The 19,829-nt window shown below is 48.1% G+C and overlaps 1 protein-coding gene and 1 long non-coding RNA gene across 4 annotated transcripts in view; one reads left to right on the forward strand and one right to left on the reverse strand.

Moving 5' to 3' along the window:
• Nucleotides 1-3,241: 3,241 nt before the first annotated feature.
• On the reverse strand, nucleotides 3,242-18,020 carry LOC122564673 (uncharacterized). Of its 2 annotated transcripts, XR_015760666.1 has the most exons (4): nucleotides 17,992-18,020; nucleotides 15,029-15,150; nucleotides 8,040-8,094; nucleotides 3,242-4,797 (listed from the first exon to the last, which is right to left on the reverse strand). It is a non-coding gene; the product is annotated as an uncharacterized LOC122564673 (long non-coding RNA). The 2 variants fall into 2 exon arrangements; XR_015760665.1 differs by lacking the exon at nucleotides 17,992-18,020 and having other exon boundaries at nucleotides 15,029-17,310.
• A 130-nt stretch (nucleotides 18,021-18,150) lies between these two features.
• Nucleotides 18,151-19,829, forward strand: part of agpat2 (1-acylglycerol-3-phosphate O-acyltransferase 2 (lysophosphatidic acid acyltransferase, beta)) — a 75,885-nt gene continuing 74,206 nt past the window's right edge. Inside the window, exons 1-2 of one of the 2 annotated variants that reach the window (XM_087998119.1) lie at nucleotides 18,151-18,404; nucleotides 18,483-18,761. In XM_087998119.1, the coding sequence (XP_087854245.1) occupies nucleotides 18,586-18,761 (176 nt within the window). In that variant the 5' untranslated portion in view covers nucleotides 18,151-18,404; nucleotides 18,483-18,585. Of the gene's footprint in view, nucleotides 18,762-19,829 lie in introns of both variants that reach the window. The other variant, XM_087998118.1, reaches the window with a different exon arrangement.

A 19,829-nucleotide genomic window follows, 5' to 3' on the forward strand; every position in this document is an offset into this window, starting at 1 on the left:
AGGCACTGGAACGGGTGCAGAGGAGGTTTACCAGGATGTTGCCTGGTATGGTAGGAAGAGTGTATGAGGAAAGGCTGAGGCACTTGGGGCTGTTTTCATTGGAGAAAAGAAGGTTTAGGGGTGACTTGATAGAGGTGTACAAGATGATTAGAGGTTTAGATAGAGTTGACCATGAGAACCTTTTTCCACGTATGGAGTCAGCTATTACGAGGGGGCATAGCTTTAAATTAAGGGGTGGTAGGTATAGGACAGATGTTAGAGGTAGATTCTTTACTCAGCGAGTCGTGAGTTCATGAAATGCCCTGCCAGTAGCAGTGGTGGACTTTCCCTCTTTATGGGCATTTAAACGGGCATTGGATAGGCATATGGAGGATAGTGGGCTAGTGTAGGTCAGGTGGGCTTGGATCGGCGCAACATCGAGGGCCAAAGGGTCTGTACTGCGCTGTATTCTTCTATGTCTATGTCTATGTCTATACTAGAAGAGAACTATAGCGTTACAGCAGAACTGACTGTAAATTGATTAAGTTGGGACTGTTCTTCTTGGAGTGAAGAAGGCTGAGAGGAGATTTAATTGAGGTTTTCAAAATCATGAGGGGACTGGATAGAGTAGGTAAGAAGAAGTTGTTCTGCTTGTAAAAGAAAAAAGAAGATAGATTTAAAGTGATGTGCAAACAGAGCAAGGGTGATATGATTAACATTTTTTACTCTGCCAATACTTAGGGTCTGGAGTGCACTGCTTGGAAATATGGTAGAAACAGGTTCAATTGAGGCATTTAAGAAAGTATGGGATGATTATTTACACAGAAATGATGTGTGGGATATAGCCAAAAAGCAGGAAATTGGCACTCGGCATTACAACCCATGTTGGCATGATGGGCTGAATGGCCTTGGTGTGTGCAGTAGAAATTCTGTGATTCTAGTAGGAGTAGTGTACCACTTCTCTGAGAGGTGAACCAAAAGTGGGAATGTTTATTTAATCGTAAAAATTGTCAATTTGTTTCTCTTTTTTCACTATTATACTGAACAAATGAGACTTTAAACAGGTGTCTTCAATCAGTTCTAAAATCTTTGTTTACTAAATGCAAAATATGCTTTGAACACATAGCCAAATGACTATCAACTGTTACTATGCAGAGCTAAACTATGTTTCTATAATCTCAAACAATACGCATTTATACACACACGGAATGAGATGACACAGCTCTTCAGAGCAATGAATGGAAATTAGGAAAAAAAACCCAAATTTTGAGAGTGCAAACTGCAGGAGTAGATTAAGATGAGTTTCTTACAGTTCCTTGTTGATTAGATCACGTCGATTTCTGCTGCTGAGCAATGAAAAATCTTCAGTTTGAACAGCAGGTCAGTTAGACTCTAACAGTCTCTAACTGACCTGCTCTAACAATTAACTTTTCAGATTTCAAAGTTTATGAGAATTTCAGAAATATTTATTCATGGAGATTTCTCTGATTCTTAGGAAATAGTTCACTGAACAGTTTCTTCAAGTTTTTTTAAAGGTTTGTAATGTTACTCACAGAGACAGCAAGGGAAGAGTTTTCCCTCTGATTAGTTTATTCCAATAGAATAGTAATTTATTGCCACTTATATTTAGGACAATGTAGTAAAAACTGTTTAAGTTACCATTGTGTCACTATAATCTTACCAGACGTTAGGGGCTGCTCTCTCATTAAAGAGAGAAGCGACTAGTGATGATTTAACCTGAGGGTCACCAGACCTCAGGCGAAGGAAGAGCTTGAGAAGGAGCGTCCTTCACGGTAACCTCAAACTGGTGATGGGAACTGAACTACTGGAGCCTATGATGCCTTTCTGTACCTGCATCTGCTTGAGCATGCTAGCCTTAAGTTACCACACTCCGGCGTCATTTCAATTACAGTAAATATAAAAGGAGATAATTAAGACAAAGTTCATCTTTTGTTCCCTTCATGTCTCCTGGGTTTCTGAAGGGGCTCAGGGATACTGCCGCTAAGGCCGCCACACCAGGGATTCCTGTGCCATATCCAACCTCCCCTGCTGCCAAAGCCGCCACATTCTCGCCATTGCAAGGCACAATGGATTGAGCAGACCAGACCGAACCAGACCTCCCAATCTACAATTATTCTACATAATTTCACAACTCTATTTTAATTGGTTCTGATTTGGATGTTGCTAAGCAATTTAACTGTTCCAACCCACATGTAGGTGGACTTCCTAGGATGTGTACTTTCCTGGATACTGGCCTACGAGTTCTTATACTCAATTTAGGTTTTGTGAGAGTCTTTTGCTATGTTGAATCCACAAACCGGCATTAACTACAATGGTTTGCCAGCTCGGAATCTGAAGAAAATGTTAACTGTTCAGCCAAGGCTTGTCTTTGTTTTGGAGTTTTGCTGTAAGCTGACCTCAAGTCCATCTGTTCAGGATATATCCTGAGTGAAGCTACGCAATTGCCTTCACTCAAGTAGTGTTCCCCCAAGCTTAATCGGACTAGCATTCCATTGGAATATCCTGCAATTCATGTGCTCCACTTACTGCATTGTCCGAAGATAAAGCCAGTTGTAGTGCCTGTTTGAAGTCCAGTTTGGTTTCAGCTGGTAGGTGCTTTTGCATGGTTATATTATTAAGCCTATTGTCATCATCATTGAAATATCTCCACAGAGACTGGTATTGCATCACCAAGTCACCCTTTATTTACACTAATCCAGCTTCTTCAGAGCCACCTCTCAGAGTAAGCAGGATATCTGACACTCCTGATTTTATCTGAGCTGAAACTTTATTGCTGGAACAGCACAGCAGGTCAGGCAGCATCTAGGGAACAGAAGATTCGACGTTTCGGGCACATGCCCTTCTTCAGGAATTCCTGAAGAAGGGCATGTGCCCGAAACGTCGAATCTTCTGTTCCCTAGATGCTGCCTGACCTGCTGTGCTGTTCCAGCAATAAAGTTTCAGCTTTGATCTCCAGCGTCTGCAGACCTCACTCACTCCTGATTTTATGTCAGCCAGGGCTCCCTGATTGGACCAGATTAACAACCCCAAACAGGGAACACGTATTCTTGAGGTCTATCTGCATGACCTTGTTACAACTGCTACACTCACATTTATTCCAATTGAATTCCATTTGCTACTATTTAGGCCATCTGACCAGTCTGTCGATATCTTCCTTCAACCTCAGGCTATCCTTCTCACTATTCACTACCTGTCGGAGAAATTAGCCCAATAAATTAGAGATCACAAAGCACAGTTCAAAGTAAAATTGACAAACAGTTTATTAGTACGGCGATATCGCGGAAGAGAAATTGACAAAGCTAAAACAGCACAGGTAGTTTGTCCAGATAGCTGAGAATTCTCTTCCTTGAGCTGAGGACGAAGCCAGGTTTTATAGAAATAAGATTAATTAAAATGGGGAAAGATACAATGTATTTGGAAATGGAGTAATCCAGTTACAATAATGACAATTGAAAAACAGTTATCGGATGAATGTCCTGATTCTTGATGCAATGCAACATCCTGACAGTATCAATGGGTCAGGAGATTCCAGTTCTCTTTGCAGGTAGGTGAGAATGTCTCTTTTGAAACAGTAGGATCCATTGTCCTGTCCTGGGAGCGATGTCCCTGGTGGTGCCTCTCCGTCTGACCTGTTCTTTGTGTGGCTTTGGTATTGCTGTGTTCTGAGATAGCCCTCAGGCTTTGGGACAGCTGTGTTGACCGGGTATTGTTAGTGTGTTTTTGGGAAGTGTATTCCCTTCTCTGCCAGTGCTGTCTGGTTTTGCTTGTCAGCCAGTTTGGTCACTGCTGAGGCATTCTGGGTGTTTTTGATATAGTTTGGCCAAGTTTGCTTTCCTATGTTCAGTGTGGGCCTATTATGAATAGGCAGGTTGGTAGGTCTTTTCCCACACCACCTCACCACTTTTGTTATTATCTGTGAATTTACTGATCAACCCTCTAACATTCAAGTCTAAATCATTTATACAACACTGACCTCTGTGGGATTCCAATGGAAAGACCTTCAGTTAGTAAAAGAGGTCTTAACCATCACCCTCTACGTCCTGCCACTCAGCCAAATCTTATCCAATTTGCCAAATTTCCATGGTTGTTACCTTTGCTACCAATCTCCCATTCCAAGTAAACCACATTAAAAGCATTGTCCTCAGCTACACACCTTATCACCTCTTTGGAAAATTCAAACAAGCTGATTATATATGACAACCTCTGAACAAAACCATGCTAACTGTTCTTGTTCCAATAGTTTCCCCACTACCCAGATTAGACTAATTGGCTTGTAGTTTCCTGATTTATCCCTTAATCCCTTCTGGAATAATAGTACCATGTTGGCTGTCCTTCAGTCCTCAGCCACCTCTCCCGTGGCCAGAGATAATTTTTGCTAGTGCTCCTATTTCCTACCTTGCCTCACTCAACAACCTTGGATATATTTCATCGAGCCCTTTTCCTACTTTTAAACCGGCCGGAGAACACAGAACCTCCTCTCTGTCTGTGCTAACGCTTTTAATTGTGTCATAGATCTTCCCCTGTAATTTCAATACCCACATAGATTCTTTCCCCAGTCAACACCAGCACAAAATATTTATTTAGAACCCTACCTACATCCTCTGGCTCCATGCACAAATTCCTGCTCTTTTCCTCATTATCTATTTATCCTAAATGAACCTGTAAAAGTTCTGCATGTTTATTAAGCTTAAGGGAAACACCCTTAGCTAAGAGAAAGGAACTTTAGTTTCACTTTTGACTTTGAGTGGGTCAGTCCTGTGAATCCTTGGAACTGGATGGCTCTGTATAGCAGTGCTTCTGAGAAATGAATAATAGAAACAGTGAATTAGGTTAGCTCGGAGTAAAGAGCTAATCTTAGTCCCAGAACAGGAGATTGGAATAAAAACCCTGAAAAGGTACTTAAAGCAAGTATAGTAAATCTCCAGATGTGTGGTAGCTCCAGAAAGAAGCTATTATTTCAGCTGAAGTTGCAAGTGAATTAAATTACTGAGGTGCTAAATACAGTGACTCTGGTGTTGTATGAGTGGTATTCTGAAAATTGTGAAGAAAGCTACTAACTACTCTAATACCCTTTTTGCCTTGATACTCCGTAATGGAATTGCCTCTGGAACTCTGGTAGACACATCCATTAAGATTAACAAGTACTGGTTCCCACTTTTAGTTCTTGGGAGGGGACCTACGCAATCAATTATAACCTGTGTGAAAGGTTCTTCAAGTGCAGGAATTAGCAACAAAGGTGCCGGTTTTATAATTGCCTGTGGCTTACCTACTGTTTGGCATGTATGACATATACAGCAAAAGTTAACCACATCCTTGTGCATTCCTTGTGTTTTTGTACCTTAGCCTGAGTCTTTCGTACCATTATGTGACCTTCTACAGGATAGTTCATGTGCTACCCGTATTATTTCCTGTCTGTATGCTATCAGCAACACAATCTGGTGCACCTCGTCCCATTTCTCCTCTGGAACTCTCCAGTGTTCAAACAATTAAGATTTCACATTTGCCTTTGCTGTATTCTGAGAATCCCTACAGTATGGAAACAGGCCCTTTGGCCCAACAAATCCACATCAACCCTCCAAAGAGTAACCCACCCAGACCCATTCGCCTACCCTATTATCCTACATTTACCCCTGCCTATTGTATCTAACCGACACATCCCTGAACACTATGGGCAACTTAGGATGGCCAATCTACCCTAACCTGCACATTTTGGATTGTGGGAGGAAACCCACGCAGACATGGGGAAAATGTGCAAACTCCACACAGACAGTCGTCCCACAGCATTGTAGTGAAGCAGTCTGTGAAGAGTGTTAAGAAGTGACACGATAAGAGGAAACAACTGAGGAGCTTCTCGTCAAAAGAAAGAAGGCAGCTTACATAAGGTGGAGGAAGCAAGGGTCTTGCTCAGCTCTGGAGGATTACAGGCAGGTGAGGAAGGAGGTCAAAAATGGTCTGAGGAGAGCCAGGAGGGGGCACGAAAAAGGCTTGACAGGAAGGATTAGGGAGAATCCAAAGGCATTTTACATGTATGTGAGGAATAAGAGAATGATCAATGAGAGAGTAGGGCCGATCAGGGATAGCATAGGGAACTTGTGTATAGAATCTGAGGTGGTAGGGGAAGCCCTAAATGAGTTTTTTGCTTCTGTCTTTACTAAAGGAAAGGACCTTGTAGTGAATGAAACCATTGAGGAGCAGGTGTGCATGCTGGAACGGATAGAGATTGAGGAAGCTGATGTGTTGAAAATTTTGACAAACATTAAGATTGACAAGTTGCCAGGGCCAGACCAGATTTGTCCTCAGCTGCTTTGGGAAGTGAGAAACGTGATTGCTTCGCCGCTTGCGAAGATCTTTGCATCCTCGCTCTCCACCAGAGTCGTACCTGAGGACTGGAGGGAGGCAAATGTAATTCCTCTCTTCAAGAAAGGAAATAGGGAAATCCCCAGCATTTACAGGCCAGTCAGTCTCACGTTTGTCGTCTGCAAGGTGTTAGAGAGGATTCTGAGGGATAGGATTTATGACCATCTGGAAGAGCATGGCTTGATTAAATGCAGTCAACACGGATTTGTGAGGGGCAGGTCATGCCTCACAAATCTTATTGAGTTCTTTGAGGATGTTACTAGACAAGTTGATGAGGGTCGAGAGGTGGATGTTGTGTATATGGACTTCAATAAGGCATTTGATAAGGTTCCCCATGGTAGGCTCATTCAGAAGGTCAGGAGGAATGGGATACAGGGAAATTTAGCTGTCTGGATACAGAAATGGCTGGTTGACAGAAGACAGCGAGTGGTAGTGGAAGGAAAATATTCTGCCTGGAAGTCAGTGGTGAGTGGTGTTCCACAGGGCTCTGTTCTTGGGCCTCTACTGTTTGTAATTTTTATTAATGACCTGGATGAGGAGATTGAAGGATTGGTTAGCAAGTTTGCAGACGACACAAAGGTTGGAGATGTCATTGACAGTATAGAGGACTGTTGTAGGCTGCAGCGTGACATTGACAGGATGCAGAGATGGGCTGAGAGGTAGCAGATGGAATTCAACCTGGATAAATGCAAAGTGATGTATTTTGGAAGGTTGAACTTGAAAGTTGAGTACAAGATTAAAGACAGGATTCTTGGCAGTGTGGAGGGACAGAGGGATCTTGGTGTGCAGGTACATAGATCCCTTAAAATTGCCACCCAAGTGGACAGCGTTGTTAAGAAAGCATATGGTGTTTTGGCTTTCATTAACAGGGGGATTGAGTTTAAGAGCCATGAGATCTTGTTGCAGCTCTATAAAACTTTGGTTAGACCGCACTTGGAATACTGTGTCCAGTTCTGGTCGCCCTATTATAGGAAAGATGTGGATGCTTTGGAGAGGGTTCAGAGGAGGTTTACCAGGATGCTGCCTGGAATGGAGAGCTTAACTTATGAAGAGAGGTTGACTGAGCTCAGACTTTTTTCATTGGAAAAAAGGAAGAGAGGGGACCTAATTGAGGTGTACAAGATAATGAGATGCATAGATAGAGTTGATAGCCAGAAACTTTTTCCCAGGGCAGAAATTGTTAACACGAAGGATCATACTTTTAAGCTGTTTGGCGGAAAGTATAGAGGGGATGTCAGAGGCGGGTTCTTTACGCAGAGAGTTGTGAGAGCAAGGATGCGTTGCCAGCAGCAGTTGTGGAAGCAAGGTAATTGGGGATATTTAAGAGACTGCTGGACATGCATATGGTCACAGAAATTTGAGGGTTCGTACATTAGGTTTTCCTTACATGAGGATCAATGGTCGGCACAACATCATGGGCTGAGGGGCCTGTTCTGTGCTGTACTGTTCTATGTTCTATATTTATTCTATTTTTAACACATATAGTTTGTAAAAGCAAAAATGCATCCAAGGAGCAGGAGAATCGACTTTTCAGGTGCAAGCCCTCCACCACTATCATAACCAGTTTCAGCCTAACTTCGATCACATCGTCCCAAACTTCAGCTACTAATTTTGTTCAAATCCCAATGAGGATCTGTAAAGCAAAATCAACTTTACCAAACAATGTTAAATTAAAAATTTACCAACAGGATTTCAATTCTTGGAATCTTTAGACCCATGTTGTACATCTCTATGACTCTATGAGAATAAACAAATTACATATTAATTATTAAGTAAATCAAGGTTGTAATAAACTATACATCATGCATGGAATAACAACTAGAACAAAGGATGCCTTGTGAATGTGGTGAGCACAGGAACATAGAAAATAGGAGCCGCAACAGGTTGTTCAGCTCTTCAAGCCTGCTCAGCCATTCATTATAATCATGGCTGGTCATCCAAATTAATACCCTGTTCCCACTTTCTTGAACCCCACCCCTCCAACCACAAGGGGGTGCAGGAGCAAAAAGAACTGAGCATAGAGTATAAAAATTGTCAAGTCGTATTGCAGATGTACAGAACCTTACTCAGGTCACACTTGGAATATTGCATGCAGTTCTGGTCACCAAACTACCAGAAAGATATGGGTGCTTTGGAGAGGGTACCGAAACAGTTTATCAGGATATTGCCTGCTTTGGAGGGTATTAGCTACAAGGAGAGATTGGATGAACTCAGTGTGTTCTCACTTGTTTAAAATCACACAACACCAGGTTATAGTCCAACAGGTTTATTTAAAAGCACTAGCTTTTGGAGCGCTGCTCCTTCATCAGGTGGCACCTCCAAATTATGTTTTAACTTTAACGCTGGAGGCTGAGGGGCAACCTAATAGAAGTTTATTAAATTATAACAGACATTGATAGAATAGATAGTCTGAGACTTTTTTTCCCTGGGTAGAAATGCTAATTACTAGGGAACATGGGTTTAAGGTAAAAGGAACGAAATTTACAGGAAATATGAGTGGGAGATATTTTTTACACAAGGCTGGTAAGTCCCTGGAGGGCGTTGGCAGAGGAGGTGGTCGTACTTAATCAAAATGTTGAGTAAGCCAGCACAAATATGATAGGCTGAATGGTGACAGATGTCAGGCTCAGCCTCAGATCACATGTCAAAAAAGTGTGGCGCTAGAAAAGCACAGAAGGCAGCATCTGAGGAGCAGGAGATTTGACGTTTCAGGCATAAGCCCTTCATCAGAAATGGGGGCAGGGTGCTGAGAGATAAATAGGGGTGGTGGGCTGGGGCTGAGGTGAAGGTAGCATGGAAGACGATAGGTAGATGCAGGTGGGGGTGATGGTGATAAGTAAGAGTGGAGGGTGGAGCAGATGGTTGGGAAGGAAGATGGACAAGTGAGGTGTTCCACCATATTGATCACTGTATCAGAGCCACCTCATGTTCCCATGAGAAGATTGATCAGTTCATCAACTTCACAAACACCTTCCACCATGACCTCAAGTTCATCTGGATCATCTTGGACACCTACCTCCCCTTCCTGGACCTCTCAGTCTCCATCTCCGGCAACCGATGCAACACGGACATCTACTTCAAAACCACTAACTCCCACAGCTACCTGGACTACACCTCCTTCCATGCCTTCTCTCGTAAAAACGCTACCCCTTACTCCCAATTCCTCCACCACTTCTGCTCCCAGGAGGAGCAATTCCACTCCAGAACATCCCAGATGGCCTCCTACTTCAAGGACCGCAATTTCCCATTTCACATAGTGAACAATGCCGTCCAGCGCATCTCCTCCACTTCCCACACCTCCTCCATCCTTGAACCCCACCCCTCCAACCACAACAAGGATAGAATCCCTTTAGTCCTCACCTTCCATCCCACCAATCTTTGGATACAATCCTCCATCATATCTATCACCTACAGTCAGACCGAACCAGAGAGATATATTTCCCTCCCCACCCCTATCAATATTCCGTAGAGACCATTCCCTCTGCGACGAATTCATTAAGTTCACGCCCCTCACCAGCCCGCTCTCCACTCCCGGCACCTTCCCTTGCCGCTACAAGAGGTGTAAAACCTGCACTTACACCTGCCCCTTCAACTCCATCCAAGGCCCCAACGGATCCTTCCACATCCTGCAGAGATTTTCCTGCGCATCCAAACACCTCAACTACCCGTCCGTTGCTCTTAATGTGGTCTCCCCTACACTGGGGAGACAGGACACCAACTCGTGGAATGTTTCAGGGAACATCTCTGGGACAAACGCACCAAACAACCCCATAACCCTGTGGCTGAACATTTCAACTCCCCCTCCAACTCTGCTAAGGACATGCAAGTCCTGGGTCTCCTCCACCTCCAAATCCTAGCCACCCAACGCCTGTTATCTTCCAGCGTGAGACCTCCAACCGCATGGGATAAGACCATAAGACCTAGGAATGGAAGTAAGGCCATTCGGCCCATCGAGTCCACTCCGCCATTTAATCATGGCTGATGGGCATTTCAACTCCACTTACCCGCATTCTCCCCGTAGCCCTTAATTCCTGTGACATCAAGAATTTATCAATCTCTGCCTTGAAGACATTTAGCGTCCCGGCCTCCACTGCACTCCGCGGCAATGAATTCTACAGGCCCACCACTCTCTGGCTGAAGAAATGTCTCCGCATTTACCCCCTCTAATTCTAAGGCTGTGTCCACGGGTCCTAGGAAACAATTTCCTAGCGTCCACCCTTTCCAAGCCATGTATTATCTTGTAAGTTTCTATTTGATCTCCCCTTAATCTTCTAAACTCCAATGAATACAATCCCAGGATCCTCAGCAGTTCCTCGTATGTTAGACCTACCATTCCAGGGATCATCCTTGTGAATCTCCGCTGGACATGCTCCAATGCCAGTATGTCCTTCCTGAAGTGTGCGGACCAAAACTGGACACAGTACTCCAAATGGGGCCTAACCAGAGCTTTATAAGTTCTCAGTAGCACAACGGTGCTTTTATAGAACATAGAACATAGAAGAATACAGCGCAGTACAGGCCCTCGATGTTGCGCCGATCCAAGCCCACATAACCTACACTATCCCACTATCCTCCATATGCCTATCCAATGCCCACTTAAATGCCCATAATGAGGGAGAGTCCACCACTGCTACTGGCAGGGCATTCCATGAACTCACGACTCGCTGAGTAAAGAACCTACCCCTAACATCTGTCCTATACCTACCCCCCCTTAATTTAAAGCTATGCCCCCTTGTAATAGCTGACTCCATACGTGGAAAAAGATTCTCACTGTCGACCCTATCTAAACCCCTAATCATCTTATACACCTCTATCAAGTCACCCCTAAACCTTCTTTTCTCCAATGAAAACAACCCCAAGTGCCTCAGCCTTTCCTCATACGATCTTCCTACCATACCAGGCAACATCCTGGTAAACCTCCTCTGCACCCGTTCCAGTGCCTCCATATCCTTCCTATAGCATGGCGACCAAAACTGCACACAATACTCCAGATGCGGCCGCACCAGAGTCTTATACAACTGCAACATGACCTCAGGGCTCCGGAACTCAATTCCTCTACCAATAAAAGCCAGTACGCCATATGCCTTCTTCACCGCACTATTTACCTGGGTGGCAACTTTCAAAGATTTGTGTACATGGACACCAAGATCCCTCTGCTCATCCACACTACCAAGTATCCGACTGTTAGCCCAGTACCCCATCTTTTTATTACTCTTACCAAAGTGAATAACCTCACACTTAGCAACATTGAACTCCATTTGCCACCTTTCTGCCCAGTTCTGCAGCTTATCTATATCCCGCTGTAACCTGCCACATCCTTCCTCACTGTCTACAACTCCTCCGACTTTCGTATCATCCACAAACTTGCTCACCCAACCTTCTAACCCCTCCTCCAGGTCATTTATAAAAATGACAAACAGCAATGGTCCCAAAACAGATCCTTGCGGAACACCGCTAGTGACGGCACTCCAAGATGAACCTTTGCCATCAACTACTACCCTCTGTCTTCTTCCAGCCAGCCAACTCCTAATCCAAACCTCCAACTCACCCTCAATGCCATACTTCCGGATTTTTTGCAGTAGTCTACCATGGGGAACCTTATCAAATGCCTTACTAAAATCCATGTACACCACATCTACTGCTTTCCCCTCGTCCACCTCCTTAGTCACCTTCTCAAAGAATTCAATAAGGTTTATGAGGCACGACCTGCCCTTCACAAAACCATGCTGACTATCCTTGATCACATTATTCCTATCCAGATGTTCATAAATCCTATCCCTTACAATTCTCTCTAAGATTTTGCCCACAACAGAAGTGAGACTCACCGGCCTATAGTTACTAGGGTTATCCCTACTCCCCTTTTTGAACAAGGGAACCACATTTGCTAGCCTCCAATCTTCTGGCACTACTCCTGTAGACAACGAGGACATAAAAATCAAGGCCAATGGCTCTGCAATCTCCTCCCTTGCTTCCCAGAGAATCCTAGGATAAATGCCATCAGGCCCAGGGGACTTATCTATTTTCACCCTTTCCAGAATTTCCAACACCTCTTCTCTACATACCTCAAAGCCATCCATTCTACTTAATAGTGACTCAGTACTCACATTGACAACAATGTCCTGTTCCTGATTGAATACTGACGAAAAGTATTCATTCAGTGTCTCCCCAATCTCTTCAGCCTCCACACGCAACTTCCCACTACTATCCTTGACTGGACCTATTCCTACCCTAGTCATTCTTTTATTCCTGACATACCTATAGAAAGCCTTAGGGTTTTCCCTAATCCTACCAACTAAGGACCTTTCATGTCCCCTCCTTGCTGCTCTTAGCTCTCTCTTCAGGTCCTTCCTGGCTACCTTGTAACTCTCAATCGCCCCAATTGAACCTTCACGCCTCATCTTTACATAGGCCGCCCTCTTCCATTTAACAAGGGATTCCAATTCCTTATTAAACCACGGCTCCCTCACACGACCCTTTCCTCCCTGCCTGACGGGCACATACTTATCAAGGACACTCAATAGTTGCTCCTTGAACAAGCTCCACATATCAATTACACCCTTGCCTTGAAGCTTACTTTTCCAGGCCACACATTCTAAGTCATGCCTCACAGCATCATAATTGCCCTGCCCCCATCTATAACTCTTGCCCTGTAGTGCACACTTATCCCTCTCCATCACCAGAGTAAAAGTCACCGAATTGTGGTCACTGTCCCCAAAGTGCTCACCTACCTCTAATTCTAACACCTGGCCTGGTTCATTACCCAGAACCAAATCCAGTATGGCCTCACCTCTTGTTGGCCTATCTACATATTGTGTCAGGAAACCCTCCTGCACACATTGGAGAAACACTGACCCATCTAACGAACTTGAGCTATAGCTTTCCCAATCAATATCAGGAAAGTTAAAGTCCCCCATAACAACCACCCTATTACTTTCACTCTTCTCTTGAATCATCCTCGCAATCCTTTCTTCTACGCTTCTAGGACTATTAGGAGGCCTGTAAAAAACTCCTAACAGGGTGACCGCACCTTTCCTATTCCTAACCTCAGCCCAAACTACCTCAGATGGCGAGTCTTCATCCATCGTCCTTTCCACAGCTGTAATACTATCTTTGACAAGCAATGCCACACCTCCCCCTCTTTTACCCCCACCTCTGACCCTACTAAAACATTTAAACCCTGGAACCTGCAACAGCCAATCATGTCCCTGTTCTACCCATGTCTCCGTAATAGCCACAACATCGAAGTCCCAGGTACCAACCCACGCTGCAAGTTCACCTACCTTATTTCGTATACTTCTTGCATTGAAGTATACACACTTCAAACCACTTTCCTGTTTACAGGCACCCTCCTTTGAAATTGATGCCATGTTCCTAACCTCCCTACACTCCAGGTCCTGCACCCTAAAGCTACAGTCTGGGTTCCCATGCCCCTGCAGAGTTAGTTTAAATCCCCCCCAAGAGCACTAGCAAACCTCCCACCAAGGAGACTGGTGCCCCTCAGGTTCAGGTGTAGACCATCCTGTTTATAGAGGTCCCACCTTCCCCAGAAAGAACCCCAGTTATCCAAATACCAGAATCCCTCTCTCCTGCACCATCCCTGTAGCCACGCATTTAACTGTTCTCTCTCCCTATTCCTCGACTCTCTATCACATGGCACGGGTAACAAACCAGAGACAACAACTCTGTTCGTTCTAACTCTGAGCTTCCAACCTAGCTCCCTGAAAGCCTGTCTAACATCCTCGGCACTCCTCCTACCTATGTCATTGGTGCCAATGTGGACCACGACTTCGGGTTGCTCCCCCTCCCCCTTAAGGACCCGGAAAACACGATCAGAGACATCACGTACCCTTGCACCTGGGAGGCAACATACCAAACGTGAGTCTCTCTCGTTCCCACAAAACCGCCTATCTGTGCCCCGAACTATCAAGTCCCCAATTACTACTGCTCTGCTCTTCTTCACCCTTCCCTTCTGAGTAACGGGGACAGGCTCCGTGCCAGAGGCCTGAGCCCCGCTACTTGCCCCTGGTAAGTCCCCCCCCCCCACAAGTATCCAAAACGGTATACTTGTTCTTGAGGGGAACGGCCGCAGGGGGTCCCTGCACTGGCTGCTTCCTCCCAGTCCCCCTCACTGTCACCCATCTATCTGCCATCTTTGGAGTTACTACTTCTCTAAAGCTCCGATCTATGACCCCCTCTGCCTCCCGAATGATCCTAAGTTCATCCAACTCCAGCTCCAGTTCCCTAACACGGTCTTGGAGGAGCTGGAGATGGGTGCACTTCCTGCAAGTGTTATCAGCAGGGACGGCCATGGCATCCCTCACCTCAAACATGTTGCAAGAGGAACATTGCACTGCCTTCACTGCCATCCCTCTGAAAGTAACCTTTTATAAAAAAAACTGGGTCTAAAGAATACAACAAGCAAAATGCAGCACTTACCTACTTACCACAACGGGTCTTATTATTTAGGTTAGAGGAGGAGGGCGAGTGGGAGACACTACCTCTGTAGTGCCTCGGGTTCTTCTCCTGCGCGCTTTTAAAGGGAAAAAAAAACCTACCCGGCTGCCCCTCCGGTCTTCGTCACTTCCCCCTGCTGCTCCCGCTCTTTCTGTAAAGAGAGAAAAAAACACCGCTGCCCGCTACCGGTAAGTAATTTTAAAACAAACTGTCTTACCTTAGCTGCTGCTCGCACTCAAAGTGACCGTTGGCATCGAAGGGTGAGTATTTATACTCACTGCTTTCCTTCCCGGCTGCCCCTCCGGTCTTCGTCACTTCCCCCTGCTGCTCCCGCTCTTTCTGTAAAGAGAGAAAAAAAACACCGCTGCCCGCTACCGGTAAGTAATTTTAAAACAAACTGTCTTACCTTAGCTGCTGCTCGCACTCAAAGTTATATTCCAACCCTCTTGAGATAAATGACAACATTACATTTGCTTTCTTAATCACGGACTCAACCTGCATGTTTACCTTTAGAGAATCCTCGACTAGCACTCCCAGATCCCTTTGTACTTTGGCTTTATGAATTTTCTCACCGTTTAGAAAGTAGTCCATGCTTGTATTCTTTTTTCCAAAGTGCAAGACCTCGCATTTGCTCACATTGAATTCCATCGCCATTTTCTGGATCCCTCTCCCAAACTGACTAGATCCTTCTGCAGGAGAAAGTGAGGTCTGCAGATGCTGGGGATCAGAGCTGAAAATGTGTTGCTGGAAAAGCGCAGCAGGTCAGGCAGCATCCAGGGAACAGGAGAATCGACGTTTCGGGCATAAGCCCTTCTTCAGGAATGAGGAAAGTTTGTCCAGCAGGCTAAGATAAAAGGTAGTGAGGAGGGACTTGGGGGAGGGGCGTCGGAAATGTGATAGGTGGAAAGAGGTCAAGGTGAGGGTGATAGGTCAGACTGGGGTGGGGGCGGAGAGGTCAGGACGAAGATTGCAGGTTAGGAAGGCGGTGCTGAATTCGATGGATTTGACTGAGACAAGGTGGGGGGGAGGGGAAATGAGGAAACTGGTGAAATCCGAGTTCATCCCTTGTGGTTGGAGGGTTCCTAGGTGGAAGATGAGGCGCTCTTCCTCCAACCGTCATTTTGTTGTGGTCTGGCGATGGAGGAGTCCAAAGACCTGCATATCCTTGGTGGAGTGGGAGGGGGAGTTGAAATGTTGAGCCACAGGGTGGTTGGGTTGGTTGGTCCGGGTGTCCCAGGGGTGCTCTCTGAAACGCTCCGCAAGTAGCCGGCCTGTCTCCCCGATATAGAGGAGGCCACATCGGGTGCAGAGGATGCAATAGATGATGTGTGTGGAGGTGCAGGTGAATCTGTGGTGGATATGGAAGTTTCCTTTGGGACCTTGGAGGGAGGTGAGGGGGGAGGTGTGGGCGCAAGTCTTGCACCTCCTGCAGGGGAAGGTGCCGGGAGTGGAGGTTGGGTTGGTGGGGGGTGTGGATCTGGCGAGGGAGTCACGGAGGGAGTGGTCTTTACGGAATGCTGATAGGGGAGGGGAGGGAAATATATCCTTGGTGGTGGGGTCCGTTTGGAGGTGGTGGAAATGACGGCGGATGATGCGCTGTACATGGAGATTGGTGGGGTGGTAGGTGAGGACCAGTGGGGTTCTGTCCTGGTGGCGGTTGGAGGGGCGGGGCTCAAGGGCGGAGGAGCGGGAAGTGAAAGAGATGCGGTGGAGGGCATCGTCGACCACGTCGGGGGGGAAATTGCGGTCCTTGAAGAAGGAGGCCATCTGGGTTGTGCGTTTTGGACTGGTCCGCCTGGGAGCAGATGCGGCGGAGTCAAAGGAATTGGGAGAATGGGATGGCGTTTTTACAGGGGGCAGGATGGGAGGAGGTGTAGTCCAGGTAGCTGTAGGAGTCGGTCGGTTTGTAGTAGATGCCTGTGTTGATTCGGTCGCCTGAGATAGAAATAGAAAGGTCGAGGAAGGGGAGGGAGGAATCTGAGACTGTCCAGGTGAATTTGAGGTCGGGGTGGAAGGTGTTGGTGAAGTGGATGAACTGTTCAACCTCCTCGTGGGAGCAAGAGGCGGCGCCGATAGTCATCGATGTAGCGGAGGAAAAGGTGGGGGTGGGGCCAGTGTAGTTGCGGTTCCTTAATGATGGATTCTAGAATTTTACCAACAACCGAGGTTAGGCTAATTGGCCTATAATTTTCCATCTTTTGTCTTGATCCTTTCTTGAACAAGGGGGTTACATCAGCGATCTTCCAATCATCCGGGACTTTCCCTGACTCCAGTGACTTTTGAAAGATCTCAACCAATGCCTCAGCTATTTTCTCAGCCACCTCCCTCAGAACTCTAGGATGTAGCCCATTGGGGCCAGGAGATTTATCAATTTTAAGACCTTTTAGCTTTTCTAGCACTTTCTCTTTTGTAATGAGGATCAATGTGGACTTCACCAGTTTCATCTTCCCTTGCCCCACTTCATCCCAGAGCTGAAAATGTGTTGCTGGAACAGCGCAGCAGGTCAGGCAGCATCCAGGGGACAGGAGAATTGACGTTTCGGGCATAAGCCCTGCCTGAAACGTCGATTCTCCTGTCCCCTGGATGCTGCCTGATCTGCTGCGCTGTTCCAGCAACACATTTTCAGCTCTGATCTCCAGCATCTGCAGACCTCACTTTCTCCTCCACTTCATCCCAGATCCAACACTCCAACTCTGCACCACCCTCTTGAACTGTCCTACCTGTCCATCTTCCTTCCCACCTCATCTGCTTCACCCTCCGCTCCAACCTATCACTATGACCCTTCACTTGCATCTACCTATCACCTTCCCCCCAGCCTCACCTCCAAGAACCTCCTATTTATCTCTTAGCCCCCTTGTCCCCCCCATTCCGAATGAAGGGTTTATGCCCAAAACATTGACCCTCCTGCCCCTCAGGTGCTGTGCTGTTCCAGCAGTACATTCCTCACTATCTCCTGATGTGGAGGAGCCAGGGCTGGACTGGGGTACAGATTGTGGTGCTGGAAAAGCACAGCGGGTCAGGGAGCATCCGAGGGCCTGGACAATCCACGTTTCCGGCAAAAGCCCTTCATCAGGAATGACCAAGTCAAACACCACACAGCACCAGGTTATAGTCCGACAGTTTATGTGGAAGTACGAGCTTTTCGAGCGCAGCGCCTTCATCACGTGGTTGCTCTATTACCTTGTGTTGTCTGATCTTGAACTAACGCATCACCGCAGACCACGTGACCCAGCCCAGCAGTTAGGCCCCGCCCCTGACCGACAGCCCGGTTTGCGCATGTGTGTTCGTCGACGTCTCCCGGAAACAGCACAATCCGCGCGAGAGGCTTCAACCCCCGGGACAGGCCCCGGCCCCGAACCCGAACCCCCGGGACAGGCCCCGGCCCCGAACCCGAACCCCCGGGACAGGCCCCGGCCCCGAACCCGAACCCCCGGGACAGGCCCCGGCCCCGAACCCGAACCCCCGGGACAGGCCCCGGCCCCGAACCCCCGGGACAGGCCCCGGCCCCGAACCCCCGGGACAGGCCCCGGCCCCGAACCCGAACCCCCGGGACAGGCCCCGGCCCCGAACCCGAACCCGAACCCCCGGGACAGGCCCCGGCCCCGAACCCCCGGGACAGGCCCCGGCCCCGAACCCCCGGGACAGGCCCCGGCCCCGAACCCCCGGGACAGGCCCCGGCCCTGGCCCCGAACCCGACACCGAGGCTACACTGTTCCTGAGAGAGGCCCAGGACGCGGGCTCCGGGAGACGGTCAGTCCCGCCGTGGGCCAGGCCATGGCCCCGCTTTGGTTCCTGTTGCCGATCCCGCTGCTGCTGCCGCTGCTGTGGTTGCTGAGCTCCGGGTTCCGTTATTACTGTAAGATGGGATTTTATTATTCCTGGATCATGGCGCTCGCTGTCCCGGTCATCCCACTCTGTCTGTTTCGGGGCCGCGACGTGGAGAACATGAAGTGAGTGGGGGAAGGGAGGGGATAGGTATGGCTACTGCCCCCCCCCCCCCACAACTCCACCCCCCCCCCCACAACTCCCCACCCCCCCCCACAACTCCCCACCCCCCCCCACAACTCCCCACCCCCCCCACAACTCCCCACCCCCCCAACATCTCTCCCCACCCCCCCAACATCTCTCCCCACCCCCCCAACATCTCTCCCCACCCCCCCAACATCTCTCCCCACCCCCCCAACATCTCTCCCCACCCCCCCAACATCTCTCCCCACCCCCCCAACATCTCTCCCCACCCCCCCAACATCTCCCCACCCCCCCAACATCTCCCCACCCCCCCAACATCACCCCACTCCCCCAACATCACCCCACTCCCCCACTCCTCGAGGGCCCAAGGGCCTGTACTGCGCTGTATTCTTCTATGTTCTATGTTCTAACATCTCCCCACTCCCCCCCAACATCTCCCCACTCCCCCCCAACATCTCCCCACTCCCCCCCAACATCTCCCCACTCCCCCCCAACATCTCCCCACTCCCCCCCAACATCTCCCCACTCCCCCCCAACATCTCCCCACTCCCCCCCAACATCTCCCCACTCCCCCCCAACATCTCCCCACTCCCCCCCAACATCTCCCCACTCCCCCCCAACATCTCCCCACTCCCCCCCAACATCTCCCCACTCCCCCCCAACATCTCCCCACTCCCCCCCAACATCTCCCCACTCCCCCCCAACATCTCCCCACTCCCCCCCAACATCTCCCCACTCCCCCCCAACATCTCCCCACTCCCCCCCAACATCTCCCCACTCCCCCCCAACATCTCCCCACTCCCCCCCAACATCTCCCCACTCCCCCCCAACATCTCCCCACTCCCCCCCCAACATCTCCCCACTCCCCCCCAACATCTCCCCACTCCCCCCCAACATCTCCCCACTCCCCCCCAACATCTCCCCACTCCCCCCCAACATCTCCCCACTCCCCCCCAACATCTCCCCACTCCCCCCCAACATCTCCCCACTCCCCCCCAACATCTCCCCACTCCCCCCCAACATCTCCCCACTCCCCCCCAACATCTCCC

This window comes from Chiloscyllium plagiosum, unplaced genomic scaffold (genome assembly GCF_037043375.1).
Source record: "Chiloscyllium plagiosum isolate Xiang-an unplaced genomic scaffold, Cpla_swu_hap1 HiC_scaffold_21, whole genome shotgun sequence".
Classification (NCBI taxonomy): domain Eukaryota; kingdom Metazoa; phylum Chordata; class Chondrichthyes; order Orectolobiformes; family Hemiscylliidae; genus Chiloscyllium; species Chiloscyllium plagiosum.